The sequence below is a fragment of the Podarcis gaigeae genome (genome assembly GCF_964106915.1).
Source record: "Podarcis gaigeae genome assembly, chromosome: 10".
Taxonomy (NCBI): domain Eukaryota; kingdom Metazoa; phylum Chordata; class Lepidosauria; order Squamata; family Lacertidae; genus Podarcis; species Podarcis gaigeae.
The window spans coordinates 24427374-24440552 of record NC_139686.1 but is presented as its reverse complement, the minus strand read 5'-3'; the positions used below and the strand labels follow the sequence as shown (position 1 = coordinate 24440552).

The window sequence follows — 13179 nt, the reverse complement described above, 5'->3', positions numbered from 1 at the left end:
TGGAACTGACACACTAAAAGGTGCAGCAGGGTTGCTGCAGCGTGCCCTCTTTCCTCAAGTCGCCTGCCTACCCAGGGCCAGTAACCCATGAGGCAAGGTGAGGCAAGATCCAGAGGGGCAACAGATCCCAGTGCAGATATTTACCCTCCCTCCCTCGTTCCTGAGGCAGCTCTTCCTTCACCCCTTCTTCCCTGGCGGGGTTGGGAGGTGCCATTTTGTGGTTTGCCTTAGGTGCTAAAATGCCTTGGCCCCGCCCTAGTCCGAGCAAGGCAAGTTGGCAATAGGGGCACGAAGGCGGTACCAAGCAGGGGCCTACAATGGGTTTGACAATGAGAAAAAGGAGCCAGTGGGTTCAGCTCTGGCATTTTTCTTGATCTCTCTCTGCTCCTGAGGGGAGAAGGAGGCAGCGGGTCTTCCCGCCAAGCCACGTGCCTTCGCCAAGCCCGCCCCTTCGCTGCCTGCCTGCCCTCCGGGAGACGGAGAGGCGGGGCTTGAGGAAGTGACTTCAGCCGGCGGCGGCCGCCAGTGGAGCGCAGAGCCAGCGGAGGGAGGCGAGGCTGCAGCTGGCGCGCGTTTCTTCTCCTGAAGCGATTCCGGGGAGTCCGCCAGAAGCTGTTGCTTCTGCTTCTGCGCCGGCCATGGCAGCCACGGCCGCTTCTACCGCCAGGGTCTTGCTGGGGTCAGCGGGGAAGGGCGGCGCGAGGCGGGCAAGTGCTGCTGTCGCCGCCGCCGCCTCTCCTGCCTCTTTAGCCGGGCTCTGCTGCTCCTGCGGCGGCGGCTTAAAGGCAAATCCCTATTGCACGCTGGCCCCTCGGCAACAGCAGCAGCCCTCCGCCCCGCCCCCGGACATGAAAAACTACCTGTGGAAGCGCTATAACGAAGCCAAGAAAGTGACGAAAGGTGAGAGGTTTTTAAATGAGGGGTGCATTGGGGAGGGGGGGTTGGTTGTGTGTGTGTTTCAGCAGCTATGGGGCTGGAGGGAGAAGGCGCCCCACAGCCTCGCCACGCGGGTCCTCTAGGCTTGCAGAAAGCGGTTGCTGACATTCTTCTCTCTCCCCTCCCGCTCTTTCCCTTCCTATTTTGGGTTTTTTTGTGTGTGCCCCCCCCCCCATTTCTCAAGGGGACTCCAGGTGTCTTTAAAGCACATGAGGTGTGTTTGGAGGGGAGCGGGACACTTCCACTTTAAGCGTGGGGCAGGAGCCCTCCTTGGCCAAGGTCACCAAACATGAGCTTCGCAGCCACGCGGAGGTTTGAACCCAGAGCCAGCGCGTGGGGATGGGTGGAAAGCGTTTTGGGCTGGCAAGCTCTGGGTTCGAATCGCCGGAGTTCGCTCAGGTGACCTTGGCTGAGACGCAGTTTCTCATCCTAACGGATCTGCCTGGAGGGGCCCTCCAAAAACTAAATGGGGAGCTTCCTGGTGGGACAGTAGGTGCAGAAGTGGAATAGGGGTGGCTTCTGCTTGCCAGTCCAGATTATAGCTTCCAGTGTGGGGCATATGTTGGCTCCTAGTCTGTGGTGCATCTCTGTCTGTGTGTGCTTGGACACTGATGAATTCGGTGGTTTGCCAAAATCTAGTTCCTGTACTGAGCGCCAACTCATCTCTCTTCCTGCTCCCTTGAAAAGACAATATGGAAATTTGCATACGCCATGATTATCTGAATAGGTTCTCTGATTGAAGGCCAAAACAGATGTGATGTGGGAGATCTGTGATGAGATCACCTCACTCCTTGATGTTTGTAGAGCTAATAGCTTTTTGTGTGTTAGACAAGGAAAACTGTGTTTGTGAGAGTGGTGTGCTGCTGTTCTGGTAAAAGTCAGGGCACCAGGGACTGCTTTATAGTTTCATTAAAAAAAAAGGTTGGTATATACTCCTAAGACAGGTGTGGGGAAGCTTTGGCCCTCCAGATGTTGCTGAACTACATGACCCATCACCCCCAGTTATTGGCCATGGTTACTACTGCAGATGGAAGTAGCAGTTCATCTAGTGGATTAAAGCTTCCCCAGTCCTGTCAGAAGATATCATAAGGTCTTTTGTTGCTGGGTTGTGGGCAACAGAATGGTTTCTGTTACGCATTAGGCATGGCTGCAGTCACTTCCAGCCACATAAAATAGGGGCTCTGTTGCAGGGTCCACTCCAGACTGAAATTTGAGGGATCATGAGTGGGTAGTGTTTGGAGTCATATAATCAACAGGAAAGAAATTACACATGGGGTGTCCTTTTTATTTATTCTTTTTATTTCAGAGAAAGTTGCAAGAAATGAAAATTATTTTGTTTAATGTAAGAAATGCAGTTGAGACCGGGAAATTGGGGTGGGTGGCTTCCAGCCAAGCACCTCAAGAAAACAAGGGCTGAATTAAGCAAATAATATTGACCAGCTTGTCAGGGTAGTGGGATTTGTTTTTACTTCGGTTGAAAGTCCACTTGGTGGCAAACCTGGGTTTGTTGCAGTTTCATCCGTCAAATGGTGCTCATTATGTGTCATCTAAACTAGGTACATGAGACCTCCACTTTGCTGAAACTAAGCAGGTCTGGGTTTAGACATACACTATACACTGCCTTGGGTTTCATGATGGAAAAAGGTGGGAAATAAATGTAAGAGAATTAATGAAATAAGACGTGTGGCAGTGATGAGTAATGTATTACTTTAGATTAAATGGGCAACCAATTTCCTTTTTGAATATGCAGTAACAATTTTTCCCTTCCAGGTCTGAGTTGAGGTGCCAGCAAAATGTCAGATAACAAGTTACGTGTGCGTATCTTTAGGGCACTATTTCCACACAACTAGTTTGGTATGGGACGCGGGTGGCGCTGTGGGTTAAACCACAGAGCCTAGGACTTGCTGATCAGAAGGTTGGTAGTTCGAATCCCTGTGATGGGGTAAGCTCCCATTGCTCAGTCCCTGCTCCTGCCAATCTAGCAGTTCGAAAGCACATCAAAGTGCAAGTAGATAAATAGGTACCGCTCTGGCGGGAAGGTAAATGGCATTTCCGTGTACTGCTCTGGTTCGCCAGAAGCGGCTTAGTCATGCTGGCCACATGACCTGGAAGCTGTACACCGGCTCCCTCGGCCAGTAAAGGGAGATGAGTGCCCCAACCCCAGAGTCGGTCACGACTTGACCTAATGGTCAGGGGTCCCTTTACCTTTACCTTTAGTTTGGTATACTAGTGCAAAACCAGAAGGCTGGAAAGCAGCATTCCTGAAAAGAGGGCATTTTGCTCTGATACTTGGCGAAGAGAAAGGACTTGCAAATTGTATGGCTTGCAGTGATACAATTATTGTCAACCTCTGCTGTGTGGACTGTTGAGGTCAGTATTTGTCGAGTACTGTGGTCTTAAGGGGCTCTGAGTGGTTGGATCAACTGGAGGAAAGTCGTCCGTGGTAGCGCATCCATTCTATCAAATCTGCTTTCTCTGGATGTTAGAGAGAGCCCCAGACCTTGACTGGTTTTAGGCACTTGGTGAAGGCCTATTTATTTACTCAAACATTGGCTATTGTTGCCACCTAGCTTTTAGTATTTGTGTTACCTACTGTGACATTGTATATTTTCTGGTTTGATTGTACATTTGTAACCAGCCCTTCAATTTCTAATGAATGGAGGGTTACAAATGCTACAAAAAGTGCTCCACATACATGCTTCTAGAGCAGGGATGAGGAACCTGTGGCCCTCCACATGTTGTTGGGCTCTGGTTCCTCTCCGTCCCAGCCAGCATAGCCAGTGGTTAGATACAATGGGAGCTGTTGTGCAACGTCATCAGAACATAACGGCCTGCTGGATTCTAGGCCAGCATCCTGTTCTCACAGTGTCCAACCAGTGTCTTGTCTTGAATGACGTGGGCCCTAGACACTGGATAAAATGGGCAAAAACCATTCTGTTTGGGCTGGTCCTCTGAACCGTGTGGTCCAAATGGCAGATTTCTTGGAGGCTTTTTAATATTAAATGAAATTAAATGAATAGTGTTTCTGTGCCAGTGTGGTAATCAGTGAGCTCTCATTTCAAAATATGGAGTGTTTGCAGGTGCTGCTGGACAGAATAATACATCTCCCACATGCAAAAGTGCTTGTATGGGCCTTTGAGGGGAAGCTCAATTTAAGAAACTAACAGGCTTTGAAAAACTTTGTTACGAGAGGTGTAAATAAGTCTAAATTGTATTGGGAAATGACGAATTTCCATCTCTTTAATAATTTGCATCTGTGCTTATTCCCTTCCTATTGAGTAACCAAGAAATGTTTCCTGTAGGTATAGTACCCCATTGGCTATTTCACACATCAGTGTACAACACTTGAGAATGCTTGACACTGGATTTTTCTTCTGAACGTGTGAATTGATTCCTTTTGAGAAGCACTGTAGTGAGTAAGGGAGACATGACAGAGGCTTATAAAATTCATGGTGTGGAGAAAGTGGCACAAGACTGGCTGCCTCTGCCCCACCTTATAATGCGAGAACCTGGGATCATCCAGTGAAACTGAATGAGGGGAGAGACAGGGCAGGCAAAAGGAACAACCTTGGAATTTGCTGCAAATAGTTGGTTGCACCGACCAACGTAAAAGGTCACTAGGCAAATTCATGGAAAATAAGCTTGTCAGTTGCTACTGGTCATGATGACGATATGTTGTCTCCAGGATCAGAGGCACTGTACTTCTTTATATTAGTCCCTGTGGACAGAGTGCTGCTATGCTCATGTGCTGCTTCTGGGCTTTCCATGTGCAACTGGTTGGCCACAGTGCAAAACAAAACAGGGCACTGGGCTATATATCCCCTAGGTCTGATCCAGCAGGGCTCTTCTTATGATTATGTACAAATTATATAAAAATCTAAGTGATGCAGCAGTCACATGATTCTCATGCATGGATTTCCAGGGCCGGAACATGGCAGATTGAACGTTTTTTGTTTTTCCAGAAACAGGTGCCGGAACTCACCATGCATGCTTGTTATCTTATAAATTTGGCAATGGCACCCACCTCAGAGGTGCTGGAACTGAGTTCCAGTGAGTTCTGGCTGGAAAAAACCCTGGTTATTTTTCAGTCTTGCTGGTTCATATACAGTATAAAAATCCTAATCCAATAAACCATGGGCAATGGTTTATTGGGCTGATAAGTCATGTGCATACACACTGTCTCCTCCCCCTTCCCTTTGGGACTTAATGCAATATTTTGTTTGTAGTTGGCAAGCCAGGATTATAGTCACATCTTAAATCACAGTTTCCTGGGTGTAATGGAAAACTTCAGTTTAATTGCATTAAAGTGCATAAGAGAAGAGAGGAAGAATGTACACACAGTGCTTATTCTCAGACTGGTAAACTGAGATTGTTTATGTCTGAACCAAACCTCTGTCTCCATTCTTGCTGTTTCCCCTCCCCAGGCATCCTTGATTTTCCTAAACTGCTTTTACGCTTCTTTTCAAACACCCATTTTATACCCCTAAAAAGGTTAACGTATAGTTTAGTAGCTATTCAAAAAGATACAGTACTTAATTTTGTGCTTTCATGGAATCAGAATTTGGAGGCACCTGAAAAGTCCTCTGTTGTAGTTGCCTGCTGATACAGGAAATCTGTTTCTACAGCATCCTTGATAAGTGGTTATCCAACTTCTGCTTAAAAGCCTCTGGGGAGAATTCACCACCTTCCAAGATACTGTTTCACTGTTGGAACAGCTCCTACCATCAGAGAGTTCTTCTTAATTTTGACTAAACATTTATTTTTATGTAATCGGAACTGGTTGGTGGTTTGAAGGTGTAAAATAGAAGAGTTGGTTGCAGCTTATTTTGTGCCAGTCATTAAAACTAATGAAATGGAAAGGATAGTCCTGCAGTTGAATCGGTTTTCCTCCATGCTTCAAATTGTTCAGTGGTACACGGAGTACTTCCCAACAGATCTGTAATGAATCTATTTGAAAAACGTTATGCGTGAATTTATCTAGTGACAAATATACAAGGTGAAAAGTGAAAGCATCACTTCAGTGGGTCACCATGGCCAGAGTAATACGAAATTGAAATGTGTCAAGCACATTGCTTCTGAGCTCAAAACCAAGGCTAGCTCTTGAGGCGACTCACAACAATTTCTAGGAGGAGCAGTGGCTTCTCAGTTTGGATCAAGCTGGCTTTCAGATATATGAAGTGTGGGTTGCTTTAAACATGCCAGCAAGACAGATCAACCCTTATTATAGAAAGTAACATACAGTAAGCTGATACTGCATGTAGCCGTGCACATAGTGGTGGCAGTGAACTTCTGTGAATTACTTGTTGCAATTTTACCTAGTTAACAAAGCAGTGGGTACTTGGCTTCCATGGGATAACTTTCAAATGGAGAACTGCAGTGAGTTATTAGTGGTTGTTGAAATGAAATTTGCCAGGAGTGGTTTATTGACATTGGACTGCTCTGCTTAATTTTAATTTTAGTTGGGGAACCAATCATAGGGTTGCTGCCATGCTGTTTTGACTAGGGAAAAGGAAGCTAATTTAAGATGTTGTTTCTAGCAATCTTGGCTGTTTCAGGATTTACTATTTACTAGGAAATAGAAACCAATAAGCATGTGCCTTGTTCTTGTTTGTTCTTCTCGGTTGCTCTTAAGCAGCTAGTCTGCTATCTGCTCTAGAAAGGGCAGTAGCTCTGTGGTGAAACAGCTCTTGGCATGCGCAGGGTCCTACTGGCACCTCCAGGTAGGGCTGGGAATGTTCCCAGTCAGAAACCCTGAAGAATTGCTACTAGTCAGTGTAGACAGTACTGATGGACCCTGCATAAAAGGGGATGGACTAGATGCCCCTGGTGGTCCCAACTCTACAATTCTATGATTCCATCATCCCCTCTGTTCGGCTGTGAACATAAGACCCTCAGTGATAAATGGATGTTTAATTCTTAGAAATTCTTGTGTAAATTAACTGAAGTGTATATTGATTCTTTCCCAGCTTTAGGTCACACAATTCCTTCTGGTCTTCTAGAATGCAGTATCAGGGCTATGATACCAGATTCTTCTTTTTCTTTTCTAGAGATGAAGGTGGGAGCTTCTTTTGATCTATAAAGCATGGCATTCTTCAGGAAGGTTAGCAATGAGTATCTTCAGAGTGGGCAGTTTTGGGTGGTCTTAGAGAGATAACAAAGTCAAGCCTGAGTGCAAGGGGTGCTTTCACACAAATGCCTCTCTCTGATACACAGCACAAGGGGTTGCTTCCTATGGTGCAGCCATAAAACTGCTAGCACATTTGCAAAGCTAAGCAGTGTCCACTGTGGTTTCAAATTGGATGGGGGACCACGTGTGGAGTTTGCTGCATTGTAGGGCATTTGACTAGATGACCCTCCGGGTCCATTCTATATTCCAAAAGCCGGTCATAACCAAGCTGCATTTTTGTCCCCTTTGTCAAACTTTGTAAATTTCTTGACATTTCCTTTTCCTTATCTGAAGCATGGAAGTGAGGCTGGCAAGGCTGTTGGTTGGATTTTCAGTTTGTGGGATGTCTACTTTATGGTACTTTTTTTTTATAAACATACATACAACCAAAATAAAAAGAAGACCTAGCGAGGGCCCTGCTGAGGGGGTAAGGGATTCGTTGGTGCGTTGACATATGAGAGTGCTGCAAGAGAGAACCCAGGCTTCAAAGATTTGTGTAAATCATAACAAAACACTTTCCCCAGTGGGTTCCTGCTACATGCGGTCTCATCTTATAATGTAATTATAAACTAAATGGCTTTGCAGGCTGCTGGGGAGAAGTTTGGGGAAGCCAAATATTATGGCTTAATGCTGGGAAAACTCTGCTTGCAGCAGTAGACTGACTAGGAGTGAAATGATCCAAGCATCTATAGCAGCGAGTTCATTGAAGGCATTGGAGAGGCACAAAGTGAAGGAATGAGTACAGTGGTACCTCAGGTTACGAACAGTCCTGCTTACGGCTGCTTCGGGTTACGAATTCCACAATCCCAGAAGTAGGTGCCCTGGGTTGTGAACTTTGCCCCAGGATACGAACGCAATCCGCTTCCAGGGCTGCGGGAGGCCTATGTAGGGAACGTGCGCCTCAGGTTAAGAATGCTTCGGGTTAAGAACTGACTTCCGGAACTCCCAGTGAGTTCTGACCAGAGTGCAACTTTCATTTTCATTGTCTTATTTTGAAGATGTCTGACATTTTTACTCCTCTCACAGAGCTATACTTTCTGGAGTACCCTGGGATGATAGATTCTTAAATTGCTCTGGGTATTATAGTTCTGGGAGCAGAGAAGAGATCTCTCTAACAATTTTCAGCACCCTTAACCAACTGAAGTTCCCAGGATTCTTTGGGGGAAGCCATTAAAGTGGTCCAATACTGCTTTAATTGCATAGTGCAGATGAGGCCAATAGCTTCAAACAGGCTTATCTCAAATAGTGGTTCTTAATTTGAATAACTTTTGATATGGTTTATTTCATCTTCAGGCAAACGTCAGCATTCTGCTTTTAGTATCATTTCCTTTGATGCTGTTATCCATTTACATGTAAAAAAAACCTAATAGACTCCTAAAATAGAGCAGGGCTACTGGAAACCAATTTCCTAGACATCAGCCCTTTAATTTGCGTTCAGGTAATTTAATCACTGTAATGAATGCCTTTGGTTTAAGTAGAACACAGTTTTAATTAAAACAGCATTTGAAGGATATTATCTTAAAACAGGGGACGCAGGTGGCGCTGTGGGTTAAAGCCTCAGCGCCTAGGACTTGCCGATCGAAAGGTCGGCGGTTCGAATCCCTGCAGCGGGGTGCGCTCCCGCTGCTCGGTCCCAGCGCCTGCCAACCTAGCAGTTCGAAAGCACCTCCGGGTACAAGTAGATAAATAGGGACCGCTTACCAGCGGGAAGGTAAACGGCGTTTCCATGTGCGGCTCTGGCTCGCCAGAGCAGCGATGTCACGCTGGCCACGTGACCCGGAAGTGTCTCCGGACAGCACTGGCCCCCGGCCTCTTGAGTGAGATGGGCGCACAACCCCAGAGTCTGTCAAGACTGGCCTGTATGGGCAGGGGTACCTTTACCTTTACCTTTATCTTAAAACAGTCCTGTTCACTCAGGAAATAAAATATTATTGTTTTATTGTTTTGGTGTGTCACCTTCAGAGAAAATTTAAACAGTTGCTTTCTCCTGTTCCATTCCCCCCCATTCTTTGTATGTGTGCTGTAGCTATAAATGCATCTTTAAAAGTTTGACAAATTTCTACTCTGTAACCTTGAGACTATGTTACTGGAGTTTCTTTCCTTCTTCCTAGTATAATAGCCTTGGGGTACTTGAGTAAGAGAACTACAGGTGCATTCAGTAACTTTATTATTGCATAACAACTGAAACATTAAAGCAATTGAGAGTCTGAAGGTTATTCTACTGCAATTGATTTTATAGTATAGCTTGTGACTTGCAACTACTGTTTTATCTTTTCAGCGACATGATTTGTGGAAAATTATTCTGCTGTCACCAAGGCATTTCATGTAACACTGCAGATGCCTGGCCCGAAAGGACAGTTAGTTGTGTATTAGCCCCCTTATGTCTCTTTGCCTATTTTTGTTATGCAGATGACAAAGGGAGAGAGATCCCCCTCCCACAAGTTAGATCATTCATCAGCACAGAGCTGTGCTAAGACAAATACAGCTGCTCTTTCAATTTAATACAATGAACAACATCATGCTCTGTGATTTTTATTTTAAGAAAACTTCCTGCAACTTGGGACCAGCCTCTCAATTACAATGGGGAGCAAAATCTCCCCTCTCCCATATAGCTTAATCTGTTGTTGTTTTTTAAAGGTGCCCACAAATCACTGTTCCAATTTGGCCCATTTTGTTTGAAGTTGGCCCAGATTCAGTTAGCTTCACACATCCTTCTACGCTTCTCCTTGTTTTGTTCACCACTGCTAACTTTATCTTGTACTCGAATTGAGTCAGGGCTCTGGGGAACGCACAGCCTTATGTTGTCATTCCATTGCCTCTATCCAATAAATCCACATAAAGCGCAAGGTTAAAAGGACCTGAAAGGGCTTCCATTGCTCCTCAGTTCCCGCTTCTGCAGACTTGAAAAAGCAAGTCCAATGGACTGGTCCCAGAGAATAGCCTTCTGAACCACATCTTTCTTGGCTCCCTTTTTTTCTGAAGAAGAAACCATTTTTCTTTCCTGCATTGGGTAGGTAACATTCTGCATTTGGGGGTTCTCTTTTTTTTCTTCCTGTTTAGGGAAGCTTTTAATGTTTGATGTATTACTGTACAGTATTTTAACATTTGGTTGGAAGCTGCCCAGAGTGGCTGGGGAAGCCCAGCCAAATGGGCAGGGTATAAATAATAATAATAATAATGATAATAATTTTTTTATTTTTTTATTTTTTTATTTATTTAGTATTATTATTTCTAATTATTATTATTTTTAAATGTTTTCATTAAAGATTCTCTAATTCAGAACCCTTTCTCTCTCTCTCTTTCAACTTTCAAGCAAGTTACCCATGCTGCCCCCCCTAGCAAAGTGTTGTTCACCACCAGGAATCTCCTCCTAACCCAATTGAGCTTCTCACATGCCTGTCTTTTGGAAATACATACATTCATTTACTTTATAACTAATCTTCCATACATTTAACCAAATAGTTGCTGGACTGGTCTGAATGCTGCCTTGTTGTGTCACCTATTTTTTTTGGTCTCCATAATGAAACATCTGTTTGATTATTCCAGTATTGGCTCCCCATCTGCTCTGTAACTCCCCATGCTAGAAAGGTCCAGAGGTTCTTGTGCCATGAGTCTTAGTGCACCACAAGACCCAAAAACGTGACTTTCCTGAACGTGTGTAATCACTGTGAAAATACACAGTAACGTGCCTGTTCAAGATACAGTCCCATATGAATTAGGATGGGTGGGAACTTTTTCACGCAGATTGTCTAAGCAGGATTTTCAGGCTGGCTGCAGTTTGCTTACAGCTTTTAAGATTAGTGAAACCTTCTGGTGTGGCTCCGTGCTTTATTTGCAGCCAGAAATACACAAATTGTTCTTGCTTTGTCTAAGTGAGGTGGATGCATAATGTTCCTGGGCGAAGTTATGGTTGTTTCAAAATGCTGCGTTTCTGGTATGCATTTTTTTAAAAAAATGCTGATTGTGTCATGCAGTTCCAGGTTCTGGGTACTACTTTAAAATATATTCTCCCATCTGCCTAATTAGGTAAGGATTTCCAAGCAATTATTTTGTTTGACCTAGATCGTTGCTAGTCTCTCTCAAACAGTTTGAAGAAAAGGATCTGAGGGCTGACATAGCGGTTAAGACTGAGCTATAAACCAGAAAGCATCCTATTAAAACTCAACATTTTCCATGGACATGCAAAGTTGTCTTAGGGCAAGCCTTTCTTTCTCAACCTCATCCCCCCTCCCCCCCTTTTTTTTTGCAATGTGGGAGATAACAATTCTGATTTTGCTCTGTTTTAAGGATTGCATGCCAAAGCATTTGGAAGGCATTCTGCAAATATTATCTACCCTATGCACAAATAACAAATTCTGCCTCTTGAGTGAGGATCTATGGCACCACCAGCACACTAGTGGGAGATGTTCAGCAGGTTTGGATGAACCAAAACATTTGCAGAAGTACAAAATATTTTTGGAGGGGAGGGGGAACTCAGAGAGGCGGGCACCCCAAAAACAGATCAGGGAGGACTTGGGGGACTCAGAAGCCACAGAATGCTGAGTGATTGGAGGGAGAATGGAAGAAAACCTGGCAGGGCAGAGGGGAATACAATGGAAGAGAGCAACCCCCCAGATTTATTTATTTTTAAATGAAAAATGTATCAACTCCCATCATGTCAGTCCATCGGCTATGGCTGATGTGAGTTTTATTCCAACAACATCTTAAGGGTCACAGTGTTTCCTATCCCAGTTCTAGGTGACAGTAGAAGGATCCTTTTAACTGAAATTCAGTTTCATTGAACCTCTCTGGCTTGTGTCTGAGATTAGATCAGAATATTTTCTGTTGTGTTAATTGTTTCAAAGCCACTGTAAATGCTTTTCTAAACAATTTTTGGTGTTTGTATAACAAGCAAGTGTGTGTGTGTGTGTGTGTGTGTACACACATACACGTTATGTCTTACTAATAAACAGCTTAAATTATTCTGAAAGTAGAATGGAGTGCAAGCCTAAATTCATTAACTGCTGCTCTGTTCACTATCTGTATTGTATTTACAGCTTTATTGTGATGTAAACCCTGGGATTTTTTTTGTGAAGGGCAGAGGGCTAAGAAATAGATAAATATAGATGAGTTCAATGGGATTTACTCTCAGGTAAGTGTGTGATGAAGTGCTACCTTTGTTATCCTCAGAGTTAGTGCCAGGGGATTTTTCTTTTTAAAAAGCAGTTGAACAAAAATGAAGATGAGAGGTAGGAAAGGAAACAGGCCAAATTCTTACATACAGGTAAGTGAAAATAACCAATGGGTTAGCATAAAGGGAATACTTTGTGAAGTTCATTTAAGACAGCTATGATTCTTACCTGTAAGAACTGCCACCTTACTGCATTGTTTTCAGGTCTGCGTGTGCCCTGTGTGGGGCATAGTGTGCCTCTTAATTCACACACGACTCGTTCTGTTGCAGTCCCTGAGTGATGCAGTCCCTTTTGAAATACATGGTTTGTGAACTGCAAGTCCATTGCATTATCCTTTTGGGCTGGCGTTCATCAATATGCAAATGATACCCAGCTCTACCTCTCTTTTAAATTAGAACTAGTGAGAGCAGTGAAGGTCCTATGTGAGCAGTGAAGGTCCTATGGAGGTGGTTGGAGGATGGATGGCAGCTAACAGATTGAGGTTGAATCCTGACAAGACAGAAGTACTGTTCTTGGGGGACATGAGGCGGGCTGGTGTGGAGGACTCCCTGGTCCTGAATGGGGTAATTGCCCCTGAAGAACCAGGTGCGCAGCCTGGGAGTCATTTTGGACTCACAGCTGTCCATGGAGGCGCAGGTCAACTCTGTGTCCAGGGCAGCTGTCTACCAGCTCCATCTGGTACACAGGCTGAGACCCTTACCTGCTCGCAGTCTGTCTCACCAGAGTGGTGCATGCTCTAGTTATCTCCTGCTTGGACTACTGCAATGCGCTCTACATGGGGCTACCTTTGAAGGTGACTCGGAAACTGCAACTAACCCAGAATGTGGCAGCTGGACTGGTGACTGGGAGTGGCCGGTGAGACCATATAACACCGGTCCTGAAAGACCTACATTGGCTCCCAGTACG

General features: G+C 44.7%; 1 protein-coding gene across 3 annotated transcripts in view; it reads left to right on the top strand.

The window, feature by feature from the left end:
- The window catches only part of NT5DC3 (5'-nucleotidase domain containing 3), a 45666-nt gene that overhangs the window by 8313 nt on the left and 24174 nt on the right, over positions 1-13179 (top strand). For 2 of the 3 annotated variants that reach the window (XM_083700504.1, XM_083700503.1), the window contains exon 1: positions 507-900. The exons of the other annotated variant lie outside the window; for it this stretch is intronic. In XM_083700504.1, the coding sequence (XP_083556630.1) occupies positions 639-900 (262 nt within the window). In that variant the 5' untranslated portion in view covers positions 507-638. Of the gene's footprint in view, positions 1-506; positions 901-13179 lie in introns of those variants that run through there. 3 annotated transcript variants of the gene reach the window in all.